The sequence below is a fragment of the Raphanus sativus genome, chromosome 4, assembly GCF_000801105.2.
Source record: "Raphanus sativus cultivar WK10039 chromosome 4, ASM80110v3, whole genome shotgun sequence".
NCBI classification, from domain to species: Eukaryota; Viridiplantae; Streptophyta; class Magnoliopsida; order Brassicales; family Brassicaceae; genus Raphanus; species Raphanus sativus.
Window position 1 is genome coordinate 25,530,372 of NC_079514.1, and position 18,077 is coordinate 25,548,448.

Below are 18,077 nucleotides of genomic sequence, written 5' to 3' on the forward strand. Positions count from 1 at the left end.
AAAGAAAAAAAATGGATCAAAGTTTGTACCGCAAGTGCTTGGTTATTTTGTCGGTAATGGGGATGATCGGAACATCATCTGCGGCATATGCTGGGAGTCCGTGGCGTCGTGCATCAGCCACCTTCTACGGGGACGAAACCGCCGGCGAATCCATGGGTAAAAAATAAATGTTTTGAGGCGATATAGTTGAATGGACAACTTTCTTAAATAGACAATTTTTATGTTTTTGTCACAAAAATAACACATAAAGAAGAAAATGATCAAAATATTTCATTTAAAGAGACAAAAGATTTATATACCCTAGGTATATAAACAAAAATAAAAAAAAAATTATTTGAAAATAATAAAAATAATAAATTTTATAGTTTCGAATTATATGTTTTAAAATTCAAATTTTTTTTTATAAAAAAAAATTTCAATTTTTTTCAATTTTTTCAAATTTTCTTTTTGAAATTCGAAAATGATTTTTGAAACTATTTTTAAAATTTTTATTTTCAAAATTTTAGTTTTTATTTTTAGTTTTATTTTTAGTTTTATAAAATTTGAAACCCTAAACTCAAAACTTCATCCCTTAACTTTAAATCCTAAAATTTGAATTAATTAACCCAATGGATATAAATGTAAATTTTTTTTATTGAAACATTTTGGTCACTTTAATCTTTTGAGGTTATATTTGTGACAAAAACTTTTAACGCTATCCTAGGCAATTTCTCTAGTTGAAATGTAACTTACAATTTTTAACATCACCATGATATGCTTTGATCAGGTGGGGCTTGTGGCTATGGCAACCTATGGGACAGCGGCTATGGTGCGGCCACGTCGGCAATAAGTACAGTGCTGTTCAACGACGGTTACTCATGCGGTCAGTGTTTCCAAATAAGATGTGTGTCGTCGCCTAACTGCTACTACGGTTCACCAGCCACCGTGGTTACTGCGACCAACATATGTCCACCGAATTGGGGTCAAAACTCCAACAACGGTGGATGGTGTAATCCGCCACGTGCCCATTTTGATCTGACTAAACCAGCTTTCATGAAAATCGCAGATTGGAAGGCTGGTATCATCCCTGTCTCATACCGAAGGTAAGCTAAACAAAACCACCAGGAATTTGCAACAAGGATATTACGTGGACTAAAAGTACTTGTATGTCTTAAATATTTCAGTTTCCTAATTTTTGCGGAGATGTGTGTGATAAAGGACCAGAGCGTTTTAAATAGCTGGTTTATGATTGAAGATATATTGAAACTTTTGCAAGATAATAATTGAGTTTTAATGAGAGAAAATACAAACTTTTGAAATATCTTACAATAGTCCTAAAAAGTTTTTATCATATTAAAAATACTGTCTAAGGAAAAATGACCAACATAACATTTATTAAAAAGTTTAAAGAACATATATCTCTAGAATTAATTGGTCTAAAATTAGGGTTTAGTTTTTCTGGGATGGGATTAGATTTTAGGATCTAGAATTTTAAATAAAACTAAATAAATATTGAATGTATTATTCATTAAGAATAGCTTAGTCTTTTGTCTTTTAGTGAAGATTAATTTTGTCATTTTATATATAATATTTTGTTCATAAAACTTTTTAGAGACTTTTAAGAGATTTATCATTTAAATTATTTTATTTTATTTTATTAAGATAAATTAAATCATTATATAAGTTTTTTTTTAAACACAAGCTATTGTATAAGTTAAAGCGCAATTCTCTCAAATAACCCAATTTAAGTTTTTGTCACAAAAATAATCTTCAAAATAAAATTATCAAAATAGTCTCTTTTTATTTTGAAATTTTTAGCATTTATTTTCAATTTTGGAATTTGGAATCTCACTCCCAAAACTCACTTTTAACTGTAAACTCTAAATATAAATTAGTTATGGGTATAAATGCATATTTTACTCTCTAATAAAATATATTTCGGTTATTTTCTTTCTTGAATGTTATTTTTATGAAAATAAATTAAAAATAATATCCAAGAGATTTTAACAATCACATTAAACCATGTTCACATTAATTGAGTAGAATTTTTCTTTTAAAAACATCTCTTACCTTTAGGATAATAGGCTTGATGTTACTCAAAATTTCGAGATCACAAGTTATTACATGCATTTTATTATTATTATATACATATCTAAACACTGCTAACGTTTATAAGATGTATTAAAATCAATCTACCCATGTAAACTGCTAAAATATGTTTGTCTTTTTTATTCTGTATTTTTCTAACTGTTAAAAAAAAAGAGGACAATTTTTTTTGTAACTGTATCGCTTTCTCACATCTGTTAGAACAATATATATATATACAGAGTGGCATGCAGAAGGAGTGGAGGAATAAAGTTCAAATTTGAAGGAAATGGATATTGGCTTTTAGTGTACGTGATGAACGTAGGTGGTGCGGGTGACATTAGGAACATGGCCGTTAAAGGTAGCCGTACGAACTGGATCGACATGAGCCACAACTGGGGAGCTTCTTACCAAGCTTTCTCTTCTCTCTATGGCCAATCTCTCTCGTTCCGACTAACCTCCTACACCACTCGTCAGACCATTTACGCTTGGAATGCTGCTCCGGCTAGCTGGAGCGCTGGCAAGACCTACAACTCTTACACTAATTTCAGCTGATTGTTAAAATCTTTAATGTGAACTACGGTTTTACCCCTCATTTTTGAGGTGCCGGTCTAACATTTTAGACTGCCCTAATCCAACTTTTAAATTATGTTTTTCATTTTTTTATCCAAAATTACAAACACTAATATAAAAATAACTAAAGCTTTCATAAAACAATCAAACACATCTATACTATTAAAACATGATTTTATTGGCTTTTTTACTAAAAATACCATTTTCTTTACTAACATTGATAAGTATTCAGTTGTAACTCATTTTTCTAATCCAGTTGTAATTCTTTTTTCAATTTATAAATGTATCCTATTTAAGCACAAGAGCATTTTTAATCGTCTATAACAAATACTTACCTTTGAGATCCTCGATTATGATTCACTGGATTCTAATTTTGGAGTTTTTATTTCATAAAGAACGATCGTATATTATTTGAGACGAACATTTTTATTCCATTCATCCTCACTGATTCATCATCCGCTGCTTTCATTGATGGTTGCATGTTTCAAGCTATCAATCAGTCTCCAATCTACGACGATCTCCAATAGTTAATATACATAAATATGAAACAAACGAAAAACCAATACATCTAACTAACCAAATCTCTTAAGCAAAAGCAAATATATGCAGACTCTAACCTTTGGTATTCTCGCAATCAATGGAGTGTTTAAACGTTAGCTAAGACATAGAAAATTAAGGCTTCAATCTTTGTTTTCCTGGAAAAAATCGCTCTATGGATTTGATCTCTGAAAAAGTATAACCGTAGCAAAGAGATGAACAGAGAAGATGAAAAATCGTGATGTCATGTCGCTGATCCTGGATATGATCATTAGGATCGACCATGGTGTAAGGAGACGCACCAGTCAGGTCATGTGACCTAAAAAAAAGGGTATCATGGCCTGGAAGTAAGGTTAAGGGCATCAGGAAGCTAAGATATAGCTAAACCAAGAAGGAGACAAGTATAAATGAGCTGTACAAAGTGTATGGCAGCTCGGCGATGCAGTGAGCAAGCTCGACCAGCTAGATGAAAAGTAGTGCAGCTCAGTGTAGCTCACTGAAGAGTGTGTCAGCTCCCTGAGCTGGATGAACTAGCTCACTCACTACAAGAAAACAGATGTTTAACGAGGGCAATTTTCCTCGTTAATTCCTCGTAAAAGGATGTTTACGAGGAATTAACGAGGAAAAGTGTTTCGTCGTTTATCGTCGTCGTAACAGAACGTTCGTCGCCATTTTCTCGTAGACTAGCGAGTCTTTTATTTTCTCGTAAAGACGAAGTTAATATTTCGTCGTAAGTTCCTCGCCGCTATTCCTCGTAAATCACTCGCGGACTTTCCTCGTGCAAACCACGCGAAACACGCGTCGTTACTTACACGTAAGATCCTTGAAAACAAATCCTCGTAAATTCGATGTAATATCCTTGAAAAGGTTTCCTCGTAAAGTCCACGTAGAATCCTTGAAACATTTTCCTCGTAAAAACCTCGTAAGGCTTTCCTCGTAAATTCCTCGGAAATCATTTCGACGTATATAACTCGTATAATGCCAATTTTCGAATTAATAAAAATATTATTTGATATAATAATTATTAATTTAATAAAATAAAAGTATTTAAATATTTGGGTTTATAAATAAATTTTAAATAAAATTCAAAAGCAACAAAATATTTTATATATAATTAAGTTTTGGATTTTATAATACATAAACCGAAAAAAGAACTAAAAAAACTAAGGCTCGTTCATGGCCTCGTAGAATTCCTCGCTCCTCCTCGTAACATCCTCCTCGTTATGTGTGCCCGATGACTCGCCTGGAATGGGATTTTGTTGTTTCATGTTCCTCAACAAAGCTTCCCATTCCGAGTTTGTGGACGCTATAACGTCGATGAAGGCCTCGAGTCCACTCACACGGCTTTTGGTCGCGCCCAGCTCAGAACGCAACTGAGTGACTTCTTCGGTCCGTCTCTGAGCATAAGACGATGTCGCTCTCGGGACATCATTGACGGAACCGATCCCCAACGTACGTCCCTTTTTCTTAGGGACAACCTTAAAAACAAAAAAATATATTTGTTAGTTAAATTTAAAAGGTAAATTTAATGAATTAATAATTAAAAAGATATAATGTTAAAAAATTTACCTCCTCGTAAATCTTATCCACTTTAGTTGTGGATAAGGTAACGGGTAATCCGTCGGCGGACTGCTGGGTCAGCTGAGTCTGGCGTTCCTCAACCCGAGCAATAACGTCGTTGTAGATTAGCTCGGACTTGCCATCTAAAAACTGGCCCGCCTTGTTCTTGTGGGTCCGCTCGTAAAGTTCCGGAAGAGTCGGGAGACGTCCCAACTCATTGGCCTAAAAATATTTAAGAAAATTGTTAGAAATATATTTATATTAAAATTAATAATTAAAAAATTATTATTTAATTACATACCATTTGCAAACGGACACCGGCATGGGGTTTTTGGCCCGTAGAGTGTTGCATCGGGCCGTTACCGTGCTCGTCTACCGTGTTACGGGCGGCAGCACAAATGTTTGCGATCCTAATGGAGTTGGGATCCTTCCAGTAACGGATGAGGCCGTCCCAAACACCCGTGGTAAGCTCAGCGGGTTTGCCACGGGTGTACCCCTTGACGATCCAGTCGCCCTTCCAGTTGCAAACCGTGTCCGCCAAGCGAACTTGCGCCTTCCCGTAAAACGCCTTCCTCACTCTCTCACTGACCCCGATAGACCAATGATACTTTTGCTGCAAAAAAAAAATTAATAATCTGTTATTTTAAGAAAAAAATATAAAATAATTAATTAATAGAATTATTTACAGCGTAAATCTTGAACCACGTCTTTCTGATGTAGATCGGCGTCAACTTCCAGTTTGGATGCGTCATGGAGAAGTAACATTTAATTGTCTCGGTTACATCTGTCGCAAGGCAATTGTCAACCCCAAACCTGGAAAAAATAAAAATTTAAATTATTTAATGAAGTTATAAATTAAAATAATTAATTAAAAATGCACTTACCACAAAGTCCCGTCGGGTCTGTCGGGGTCTATGATTGGTAAACCAGCTCTGCCTGGCATACCGAGAATATCCTCGACAGTGTACTGCAAGAAGGGAACAGTAGGTGGCACCATGAGATCAGAATGAACAGCGGCGGGAATCTCAGGAGGAGCCATCGGAGGAGCTACCGGAGGAGCCACCGGAGGAGCCATCGGATGAGCCATCGGAGGAGGCATCGGAGGGAAGAAATGCTGAGTCCCGGGAACAGACTCATGATCTGAGGAACCGGAACCGCCGGCACCTGAAGAAGAACCTGGCGGGTCTAACTGACTACAGGCTCACCGAACATCTCTCTGTAGTGAGCAGTAAGCAAGTGCTTGGGAACCTGCAAAAATATATTTTTTTTAGTTTATGATCATCAATAATTAAAAATCAATCATCAATAAATAAAAAATCTATCTAACGAACATAAAATCCGTAAACCTATCTAAATTCCCTAAACTAACCACCTAAACTAACGACCTATCTAAATTCCGTAAACTAATTATGGGGCGAGGAAATTACCATTTTCGAAGGAGAGAGGAATGGGAGAGGAGTTGGAGACGAAATTGGGAGGAAATGGAGAGGAAGTTGGGACGAATGGAGAGTGTGAGGTTGTATATATAACTTACGAAGGTCTCGCAATTTCCTCGTAGAGTTACGAGGAATTAAAGAGGCTCGTCTTTCTGTTCCTCGTAAAAACCTCGTAACCTTACGAGGAAATTGCGAGGCCCGTCCCAAATCAAACGAAGAAATAGCGAGGCCCGTGTTTCTATTCCTCGTAAAAGCCTCGTAGATTACGAGTTTTTAACGAGGTAAATTTCTAAACCTCTAAAATCGAAACCCCAAACCCTAAACCCCATCTTTCTTATATTCTACCTCAAAACATATCTTCCTTTTAACCTCAATATCTTCTTAACATTTCAAACCTCAAAATTTTAAACCACAATTATTTAAACTTCTAATATCAATCTCTTCTTTCTAATATAAACTTATACAAAATCAAATTATTTATTTAATTTTTTTATTTTGCAACAAAAATATAATCTTTTGAAGATTTGAAAATATAATCTTTTCAAAATTATAAAATTATTATTGGGGTTTGGAGTTTAGGATTTAGAAAAAATAGATAAGAAAGATGGGGTTTGGGGTTTAGGGTTTAGGGGTTTAGACAATAAATATCGTTAAAACCTCGTAAACCCACGAGGAAATAACGAGGAAATAAAAAAAAACAGAAAGCCTTGGTAATTCCACGTAAGCTTACGAGGTCTTTACGACGGTTCTGTCTTACGTGGAATTAACGAGGCCCGCGTTTTTTTTTCTATTTTCCTCGTTATTTCGTCGTAAACTACGAGGAATTAACGATGTTTGCTTTCTAAACGCCTAAGATCAAAAACCCCAAACCACAAACACCATCTTTCCTATCTTCTACTCTTCATATTCCAATCCCAAACCTCAATCTTTTATTTTTCATTCAAAACCTCAAACCTCAATATTTTTTTTCTTTATAAACATTCCCAAATTCTTATAATCTCAATACATTAAATAGTTTTTCATGATTAAAATAATCGATCACATGCATTAAGTCTGAAAATCAATCATATTAAAACACAAATACATCAATCGGATACATTTTCGACATCACTAGAAACATCATCATTTTCATTAAACTCGTCTTCAACAGCTTCGTCTGTGCCATCGTCGGTAAGATCTTCATACTCATGATTATGCGGATCAATGAGAAGAATGTCATCAATTTGTTGTTCAGGTTCCTCGACTTCATTTATCTGTTCTTCTTGCAATGGTGGTTCTTCTCCACTAATGATTCGTCCTCGAGGTGTAACTTTGATCACGGATAACCAATTTATTCCTGATTCTCTCATCCGAGGGTATGGAAGGTAGCTAACTTGATCTGCTTGTGAAGCTAAGATGAAAGGCTCGAATTTGTTGTACCTGAAAAATAAAGAAAACATAGAAGTAAGCTTATTCTGCTCATGTATGCCAAATAAAGAATTTGTTGTACCTTCGTCCACCATTGACATCAACTACACCGAATTTGTTAAACCGAACAACTCTGTTGACGACGGGGTCGAACCACTCACATTTGAAGAGGACGCATTTCAGCTTCAATATCCCTGGAAATTCCACTTCAATAATCTCTGTCAAGATACCGTAGAAATCAGTTTCCCCTTTCACACATATTCCATAGTTACTGGTCGCCCGCTGTCTACCATACTCATATGTGTGAAAAGTATAGCCTCGTGTGAAATACATCTGTGAGGTGGTGACCTTTACATGTGGAGATTGAATTACTTCATGTAACCACTTAGGATAATCTGCATCGTCGTCAAAATCAACCTGCAAAAACAAAGTGAACGTTAAAATACATATCATTTATGAATAATGACTTTGAGTTAATACCTGATTCTTCAACCACTTTATAAAGTGTTGATCTTTCCTTTTGTCTACGTCAGTTGTGGATATACCTGAGAATGTTTCTTCGACTTGTGAAACAAATAGGCTGTAAAATCACATTTTATATTAATTAATATTTGGCAATTATATATATATGTGTTAATTTATATGTGTCCATTTATGTTACCTTTCAAAATAACGAATCAATGGATCCTCACAATTGAGTAGAATATAGGTGTGTGCACTATGAGCGTCTTCTTCACTCGACCACCAAACCTCTTTTGATTTCCCACCCAGTCGCCCAATCTGGCTAAAGATGTCTGGAACACCAGCAACTGCGTATGTTGGCACGACACCACCATCATCATATCTCCTTGGAGCTCTTTTCTGGGTACGTACTTTTGACGCAAAGTAGTACGATGTGAAGTGAGAAGTTTCTTCCGTCAAACTTCCAGCAATTATAGAACCTTCAACCTTTGCAAGGTTCTTTGCTTTTCCCTTCAAATATTTCATGGCTCGCTCATACTGATACATCCATCCGTAATGTACAGGTCCACGAAGCAATGCCTCATATGGAAGGTGCACAGCTAGATGCTCCATGACGTCAAAAAACCCAGGAGGAAATATCTTCTCCAAGTTGCACAATAAGATAGGAATGTTCTCTTGAAGCTGTTCCACGACTTCTACTTTAAGAGTGCGGGTGCTCAGATCCCTGAAAAATGCTTCAATGCCTTGTATATTCCAAAAACAATTATACACATTATTATTAGTCATATATTATTTCAAACTAAATCATTATATATAAAATTACTGCAATATATAATATATATAGTACCTGCAAGTGCTTCATGTACGTTTGTAGGAAGTAGCTCCGCAAAAGCAAAGGGAAGTAGTCGTTGCATAAAGACATGACAGTCATGACTCTTCATCCCAGAGAACTTTTGACCCTTTTCAACGCATATAGACATATTTGAAACATACCCATCGGGGAATTTCACTTCTGATGCTACCCAGTTGAACAACACCGACTTTTTTTCTGAAGACAATCTGAATATCGGAACAGGAACTTGCCCATTGCTGTTTATATGTAACTCACTTCTTGAGCAAATATCCGACAAGTCTAACCTCGATTTTATGTTGTCTTTTGTCTTCCCCGGGACATTCAATATTGTATTCATGATGTTCTAAAATAAATTCTTCTCTATATGCATCACATCGAGGTTGTGGCGCAGAAGAAGATCCTTCCAATATGGCAACTCCCAAAATATACTCTTCTTGTGCCAGTTGTGATGAACACCGTAAGAATCAGGCATATTAGGGGGGACATGCCAATTACCACCACGAGGAACTGTTTCCAAAGCTCCATAGTAATCGAGTTGCTTTTCAGTTTCTTCTCCAGTTAAATATGGAGGAGGAGTGTCTCTCACAACTTTTTGTGCCTAAACAATGTCTTGTTTCTTCGGTACGGATGGCCAATGGGAAGAAATCGACGATGACAATCGAACCAACTTGTCTTCCTTCCATTCTTCAGTTGAAACGCATCTGTCGCTCCATTACAATATGGACAAGCTAATCTCCCATGTGTAGTCCATCCCGACAACATCCCATAGGCAGGAAAGTCACTTATGGTCCACAAAAGCATCGCTCGCATCGTGAAATTCGTCTTCGTTGAGCAGTCATACGTCCTCTCCCCAGTTGACCACAAATCCTTCAACTCTTTTATCAGGGGTTGCAGGAAAACATCCAGCGACCTTTTAGGATGTTTCGGACCAGATATTAATATGGTCAAGAATAGCAACTCCCGTTGCATGCACATCTCTGGTGGCAGGTTGTATGGCGTAAGAAAGACTGGCCACAATGAATATTGTCTCCCTGACATTTCGAATGGACTAAATCCATCTGTGCATAATCCGAGATACACATTCCGGATATTGCTAGCGAATTCCGGATATACTTTGTTAAAATGTTTCCAGGCTCTTGCATCTGATGGATGTGTCATCTCACCATCCGTCTGAGTATGCTCGGCATGCCATCTCATCTTTCCGGCAGTCTGCTCTGATTGGTACAATCTTTTCAATCTGTCTGTAATTGGTAGATACCACATCCTTTGGTACGGTACCCTATTACGTCCCCGTCCTTGCGGCTTGAATCGTGGCTTCTTGCAGAATCGACATTCTTCTAACTTCTCATCATTTCCCCAGTAGATCATGCAGTTGTCGATGCAAACATCTATCATCTCCGAAGGCAACCCAAGACTATAAACCAGTTTCTGAATCTCATAATAAGAATCAGCAGACACATTGTCTTCCGGCAAATACTCTTTAAACAAGTCTGCCCATTCATTCATGCAACTTTCAGGTAGATTGTGATCAGTTTTAATATTCATCATTCTAGTAGCCAACGACAATTTAGAGAGACCTTCTCTACAACCACTGTAAAGTGGTTGATTCGCCGCATTTAACATTTCATAAAACTTTTTTGCATCTATGTTAGGTTCTTCATCTTCATCATGAGCTACGAATGCATCAGTTACCATATCATGAACCCTATCAAAATCTACCATCTGCTCCTCCTGATGGTAACTATGTTCATTATGCAAATGATGAGCAACCGGTTCTTCCTGAAAATTGCTATTACTACTACTAGCTTCATTCTGATCATAATTATTATAACATTCTCTATGTTGAAACCAAATATAGTAATTTGGCGTGAAACCTCTATTTATTAAATGCTTCCAAACATTTTCACGATTTGTCAATTTCGAATTGTTGCATTTCTAACATGGACAGAACATCTTACCGCTTTCTAGGGCGAGCGGTGTGGAATCTGCTTGATGCATAAATGTCTCCAGTCCCGCAATGTATTCTTTCGTCACTCTCCCGTTAGCATCTCTATGCATATACATCCAGCTCCGCAACTCGTAGACATTCCCGGAGCCTGACATTTTTTTCTTTTCACTTTTTTTTTTGTTCTTGTTGGTGTGTTTAAAATGATGTTGAAACTTCCATATTTATAGAAAATTTTCGAATCTGGTAGTTGAAGTTTTGCGATGAATTTTCGAGGAATAGGTAGGTAGCAAAAAAAAACGTGTTTTAAAATTACTCGTTAAGTTCACGTAAAGTATTTCCTCGTAAAGAAGACGCGAATTTACGTGGATTTTACGAGGAAAGTATATTTTCTCATTTCCTCGTAAAGATGATGCAAGGTTTACGTGGTGTTTTTGAGGAAAGTGTATTTCCTCGTTAAAACCACGTAATGTTACGATGGTTTTACGACGAAATGTTTTCTTCGTTACTTTACGAGGAAATAACGACGTTTTGTTCTTTCTTTGTAAATTCCTCGTAAACTCGTCGTAAAATTACGAGGATCATATTTCCTCGTTAATTTTCCTCGCCAAAGTGCTGTTTTCTTGTAGTGACTCAGCTGGGTCAGCTGGGGATCAGCTCAACTCAGCTGGACTGAGTGATCAAGTCTTGGGCAGTTGGATCAGGTCCGGACAGTGGTCAGACCATGTGGACCACCCGGGTGTGCCGGTGAGCCGGTGGGCACTTGTGGTTGAACCAGGGGCTTAGGCAACCAGCCTAGGCCTGTGTGTGACATGTCTCGGAGCAGTTAGGCATGTCATGGACGTCAGGTAACTGCCATGGGCTAACAGGTGTGATCTGGACCATTGATTAAATCAATGGCCAGAAATGAAACCGAAAGGATGCAACCTTTAGAAAGGTAACTGCCCATTCTTCTATATATATCAGGCAAGTCCGTGCCTTCGCAGGCACGCCATGACTTCATTCTACACCCTGAAACACAAAAGAAAACCAGAAAAAGAGAGAGATGGTTGGATTGCACCATCCAACACCAAGGGTGGTTTGAAGGCAGCAAAGAGGCAGTTTTGTGGGCAATCAAGTGGGAAGTTATGAACGACCCTGTGATGGGTTTTCACCATTGATGAACACGTCCCAGGCTTCCTCTACATCCTTACTACACATCCAAATAGCCAGGGAAGAAGAGAGATGACCGGATTCACTCTCAAAGTCCAAGAGCAGCCTTAAGGGCAGTGGTGTGTAGAAGGGCAGTTTCATGGGCACTGAAGTGAGAAGTGATGGACGACCCTTGGGTGGTGTTAGATCATGGATGAACACACCCTAGGCTTCCTCTGTGTCTTAGGGACACACGACAATGGCCAGAAGAGAATGGAGAAGGCAGGACTCCACTCCCAAAGGCATGTACAGCCTTGAAGGTGGATGCAGTGCAGAAACTGGTTTCATGGGAGTTCCATGAAATGGATGATGGGCACGACCCATGATTGGATCTTATCAATACTGGAGGTATATGATAAGGCTTGGTAGAGGCGTGCAATGGAGGAGCATGGCCAGACATGATACAGGAAGCACAAGATCTAGTAAGATCAAGTATAAGGTAACATGTACATATGATTACTTTGTGGTTTATGTTGTTGTCTCTTGAGGTGCATAAGAGGTCAAGTATGGCACGCCCTTGGAGACCATATATGGTGAAGTATTGTAGGGATACAGGACCTGGAGAACAGGGGCGGATCATAGTTGAACTAATTCATCCATGTGGGATGGTAATTAGATGCTATGCAACAATTTGTGATTCATGGTGGTTCATGAGTGAACCAGATCTATGGTTTTGCATTACCAATGGCTTCAGGCCGTGGCAATGAGGTAATGGAATCATATGATATGATAGGTATCAACCTTGGGTTGGTACAGGATTGGCTGAGAGCCATTAGGATAAGCAAGACTGACCAGGTTCATTGGGATATGCTTCCATGGCCGATTATATATGTGTGAAGACTCATAAGTTTTGAGTCATGTGGGGTGGTTGGTTGATTGACTCAGGAACTGGTGGGCATTATTAATCCTATTCTATGTTGTTCAGACATGGAGGTACTGAACCAGGGAGTGGCCGGTTCAGAGGAAATCTCTCCATGGCCTTGGTTGGGCAGGTAAGTGGAGATCTGATAGTTCCAGAGGGAATTGTTAGGATCTGACTTCAAATATCTCTTAATGGGTATTTATCATGAATTATCATGGTGAAAGATTAGTTTTATCTCATTGATTTAGAGGTGGTCAGTTATGGCCATATGGGCTGTTCATGGGCGAGATCAGTGTGATCGAGGCCAGTTATGAGAAATCTGGCTTGACCATTCTCTTAGTTATGAACTATCATGAATTATCATGAATTTTAATTAGTTTTTGGAGCATGTTTGCTTGAGGTTGTTTTTGCAGCTGAAGACTTCCCAAAGGTACTTGGTCTGTGGGGATGGTTGGTTGAATGACTAAATACCTAGGGGGAGAGTTTATACAGGTATAACGGAGTTGGACGAGTGGACGGGGAGCTAGGCAAAGCTACCTCGCAGCTCTATCAGCTAGAAGAGAGTTGGGAACCTCAAGTGAAGTGGTTCAGTTCAGGTAGCTGGATGAGCTAGCTAGACAGCTAAGGCAGCTGAGTCAAAGAGCTGTCAAGCTCCGTGGATGTGGCAAAGGTATGATCTAGCAATATTGCATAGATCTAGATAGAATGGTTAGGGAATGGAACCTCGGTTATTGTATGACCTGGATTAGGTTCATGATCAACCTTGGAGCTGGTAGTAGTTGTGTATACTGACCATGGCTAAGGTGATTCGATCCGACCAGTGTTAGATTGGTTTTAGACCAATGGTTAAGTAGAGAATATTCCGCTGTGTATAAGATGAAAGGATCTAAGCTAGGGAATGACTAAGGTAGTCTTAAGCTAAGGTCTAAGATAGACTCGCCCTTAGGTGAAAGTACAGATAAAGATCGAAAAATTGAGTGGTTCGGTCAGGGTATGGATTGAGCAACGTGAGGCATCGACCGCGGCCTAGCCGGCCGGGTTCGGGTCTTACAAGTTGGTATCAGAGCATGCTTGATTCTAGGATCTTTGGGTTGTGGTTGTTCACCCATGCATCCAGACAAGTAGATGCTGATGTGATTAATCCACCAGTTTTATTGTTGACTCAGCTGGAGGAAGTTAACAATGAAGCTGGAGTGACTGTGAGTCAGCTCAACCCTACTGAGGTTCTAGTGGGGGAGAGCTGAGCTGCAGCTGGAAGGGGAAGTTGAGTCCTCTTGTGATGTGAACCGGGCTGGTCCAAACAATTGTTGCAAACAATGAGAGGACTAACCGGTTGATTGGGCAGCTGTTTTGGCAGTTAATGATCAAGCTGGGCCAGTAGCTGAGGTGGTCTAGATTGATCCACCAGCTAGGGCAGCTTTGTTAGTGGACTACCTGAGGGTGCTGGAGCACATAGCTCAGATGAAAACTAAGTATTTCTCAGGTAGTGTGGATCCTTTTGAGGCAGATGAGTGGAGGTTCTGATTGGGTTGTAACTTCAGCTCAACTCACTGCTCAAAGGTATTGTGTTCCAAACCGAAATTATTTCTGGAAACTGAAATTACCATGGAACCTTACTAGGTGAGCCAAGAGGGAGTTGAGGCAAAATAGGGTATCATGCTTGTGAACGGAAAAGTTCCAAGGTGAACCGGCTTGGCCAAGATGCACTCCCCAAGGGCAAGATCCTGAAACAGAAGGTTGGTTGATCTAGTTATCTGGAAATAATAGACGGGTTCGACGGATCGATGCAGTGCAAGATCTTGTATGGATGACTGGACCAGGGAAGTAACATGAACCTGAGAGTGGCTTAGGTTGAAAGAAACGTGCAACACTCTTTGGGGGTAAGTGTTATCCTTGGTGGCCGTTCAAAACAAGTGAGCATTTGCGAGGTTCAAGTTGGTTTAAGGGAGACACTACAGGGCTAGTATACTGGGACTCGGTATAAGCCAAGGTAGGATTCCTTAGATAAATTTGAATGGATTGGGAATACGATGTTAAGTGGCTTAGTATGATGTGGGTTGAGGTATATTGCAAACACTATTGTGAATGGTATGGGACATTCACAGAAGTGTGACACTTTGAAGAATGGTATGGGACGTTTTCCAAATGTGTGATCAAACCGATATCTTACTCATCTAGGTACTTAATGATCGGTGGTGTGGAAACAACGTACCATTCGATACTGGAGCTACACACCATTTGTGAGTCCAGATATGATCGGAAAGGGGTTGTTTGTATTGGTATAGGGGATGATCCTGGGACAGTGAGTGCGGCCGGAGGCCAAAGGATGCATTCACTAGGCCTTGTGAGGGACATCCCAGTGATGATCCAAGGAAGGGTGATGCCCGTGGATCTGATTGTGGTTAGCCTTAAGAATCATAAAGTGATCTTAGGGATGGATTGGGCTTGGAAAGAATCGGGCCACCTTAGACTGTCACCGGGAAGAGTGCTGTTTGAGAGTGGGTGTGGACCCCCGATCAGATTCCAAGGATCCGACCAACCTCTGGATGCTTAGTGATCTCAGCGGTCCAGGTGGAAAATATGCTGAGAGGTGGTCATGAGGCCTTGTTGGCGACCATTGACACTAAGGAGGTTGTAGGGGGTGGTAGCCCGGACGAGGATTCGGTTGGTTCAAGAGTTCAAGGATGTGTTTCGGGCGCTGCAGGGTGTGCCTCCTGCAGGGGCTGACCCGAGCATGATCGAACTAGAACCGGGAACGGTCCTAATGTCCACAATTCCGTATTGATGGCACCAGACGAGATGGCTGAGATGAGGTCGACTAAGTCCAGTGAGGGACGAGGGTCGCAGCACAACCAAGTCGGAGATTGACCTATGGTTGGATTGAGACGGTGGAGTCCCGGAGTGGACAGGACCGGAATGTGATCGAGTTCTTTAAGACTTGACTGATACATTGAGTAGCTTGGAGATTGGGTAAATCTACTAAGACTCGAGTATGCAGTATGTTCTTAAGGACTGAAAATGATCTAGTCATGGACTAGGATCAAAGTATGACTATGTCTGGTGATGGACAGAAGTCAAGTATGAGGCGGTTTAGTCTAGTAGGGATTAAGATCGCAATAGAGCCAAGCTGGGATAAGCTGTGGTCAGTTAAGGAATGATCCAGTAAGTTGTGACTGGGGTCATGAACTTTAGCGGATGTGCAAGAAGCAAAGAGTTCAGTTGGAACCTTTGTCATGATATGGGATGTAAGCACCACAGGATTCGAGGATGAATCCATTCTAAGTGAGGGAGACTTGTCATGTCCCCGATCCTGGATATGATCATTAGGATCGACCATGGTGCAAGGAGACTCACCAGTCAGGTCATGTGACCTAAAAACAAGGGTATCATGGCCTAGAAGTAAGGTTAAGGGCATCAGGAAGCTAAGATATAGCTAAACAAAGAAGGAGACAAGTATAAATGAGCTGTACAAAGTGTATGGCAGCTGGGCGATGCAGTGAGCAAGCTCGACCAGCTAGATGAAGAGTAGTGCAGCTCAGTGTAGCTCACTGAAGAGTGTGTCAGCTCCCTGAGCTGGATGAACTAGCTCACTCAGCTGGGTCAGCTGGGGATCAGCTCAATTGTAAGACCCAAACCCGGCCGGCTAGGCCGCGGTCGATGCCTCACGTCGCTCGGTCCATACCCCGACCGAACCACTCAATTTTTCGATCTTTATCTATACTTCCGCCTCAGGGCGAAGTCTATCTTAGACCTTAGCTCAAGACTACCTTAGTCATTCCCTAGCTTTAAATTAGATCCTTTCAACTTATGCACAGCGGAATATTCTCTACTTAACCATTGGTCTAAAACCAATCTAACACTGGTCAGATCGAATCACCTTAGCCATGGTCAGTATACACAACTACTACCAGCTCCAAGGTTGATCCTGAACCTAATCCAAGTCATACAATAACCGAGGTTCCATTCCCCTAACCATTCTATCTAGATCTATGCAATAATGCTAGATCATACCTTTGCCAAATCCACAGAGCTTGATAGCTCTTTGTCTCGGCTGCCTTAGCTGTCTAACTAGCTCATCCAGCTAGCTGAGCTGAACCACTTCACTTGAGTTCCCAACTCTGTTCTAGCTGATCGAGCTGCGAGGTAGCTTTGCCTAGCTCCCCATCCACTCGTCCAACTCCCCATTATACCTGTATAAACTCTCCCCCTAGGTACTTAGTCATTCAACCAACCATCCCCACAGACCAAGTACCTTTGGGAAGTCTTCAGCTGCAAAACCAACCACAAGCAAACATGCTCCAAAAACTAATTAAAATTCATGATAATTCATGATAATTCATAACTAAGAGAATGGTCAAGTCAGATTTCTAAGAACTGGCCTCGGTCATACTGATCTCGCCCATGAACAGCCCATATGGCCATAACTGACCACCTCTAAATCAATGAGATAAAACTAATCTTTCACCATGATAATTCATGATAAATACCTATTAAGAGATATTTGAAGTCAGATCCTAACAATTCCTTCAGGAACTATCAGATCTCCACTTACCTGCCCAACCAAGGCCATGGAGAGATTTCTCTGAACCGGCCAACCTGTGGCTCAGTGCCTCAATTTCTGAACAACTTAGAATAGGATTAATAATGCCCACCAGTTCCTGAGTCAATCAACCAACCACCCCACATGACTCAGAACTAATGAGTCTTCACACATACCTAACCGGCCATGGAACCATGTCCCAATGAACCTGGTCAGTCTTGCTCTTCTTCCTGGCTCTCAGCCAATCCTGTACCAACCCAAGGTTGATACCTATCATACCATATGATTCCATTATCTCATTGCCACGGCCTGAAGCCATTGGTAATGCAAAACCGTAGATCAGGTTCACTCATGAACCACCATGAATCACTAGTTGCTGTATAGCATCTAATTACCATCCCATATGGATGAATTAGTTCAACTATGATCCGCCCCTTTCTCCAGGGTCCTGTATCCCTACAATACATCACAATATATGGTCTCCAAGGGCGTGCCATACTTGGCCTCATATGCACCTCAAGAGACACCAACATAAACCACAAAGTAATCATATGTACATGTTACCTTATACTTGATCTTACTAGATCTTGTACTTCCTGTATCATGTCCGGCCATGCTCCTCAATTGCACGCCTCTAATGCCTTATC

General features: G+C 40.0%; 2 protein-coding genes across 2 annotated transcripts; one reads left to right on the forward strand and one right to left on the reverse strand.

Annotated features, from left to right (window-relative positions):
- On the forward strand, positions 1 to 2,936 carry LOC108841376 (expansin-A18). The gene is made up of 3 exons (XM_018614138.2): positions 1 to 156; positions 767 to 1,082; positions 2,307 to 2,936. Exons 1-3 carry the CDS (start codon positions 12 to 14, stop codon positions 2,617 to 2,619), a joined length of 774 nt encoding a protein of 257 aa, XP_018469640.1. The 5' UTR covers positions 1 to 11; the 3' UTR covers positions 2,620 to 2,936.
- Positions 2,937 to 7,222: 4,286 nt separating this feature from the next.
- On the reverse strand, positions 7,223 to 8,651 carry LOC130511236 (uncharacterized). The gene is made up of 4 exons (XM_057008140.1): positions 8,239 to 8,651; positions 8,058 to 8,157; positions 7,660 to 7,994; positions 7,223 to 7,589 (listed from the first exon to the last, which is right to left on the reverse strand). The coding sequence occupies exons 1-4, from the start codon at positions 8,649 to 8,651 to the stop codon at positions 7,256 to 7,258; spliced, it is 1,182 nt and encodes a 393-aa protein (XP_056864120.1). The 3' UTR covers positions 7,223 to 7,255.
- Between the last annotated feature and the right edge of the window lie 9,426 nt (positions 8,652 to 18,077).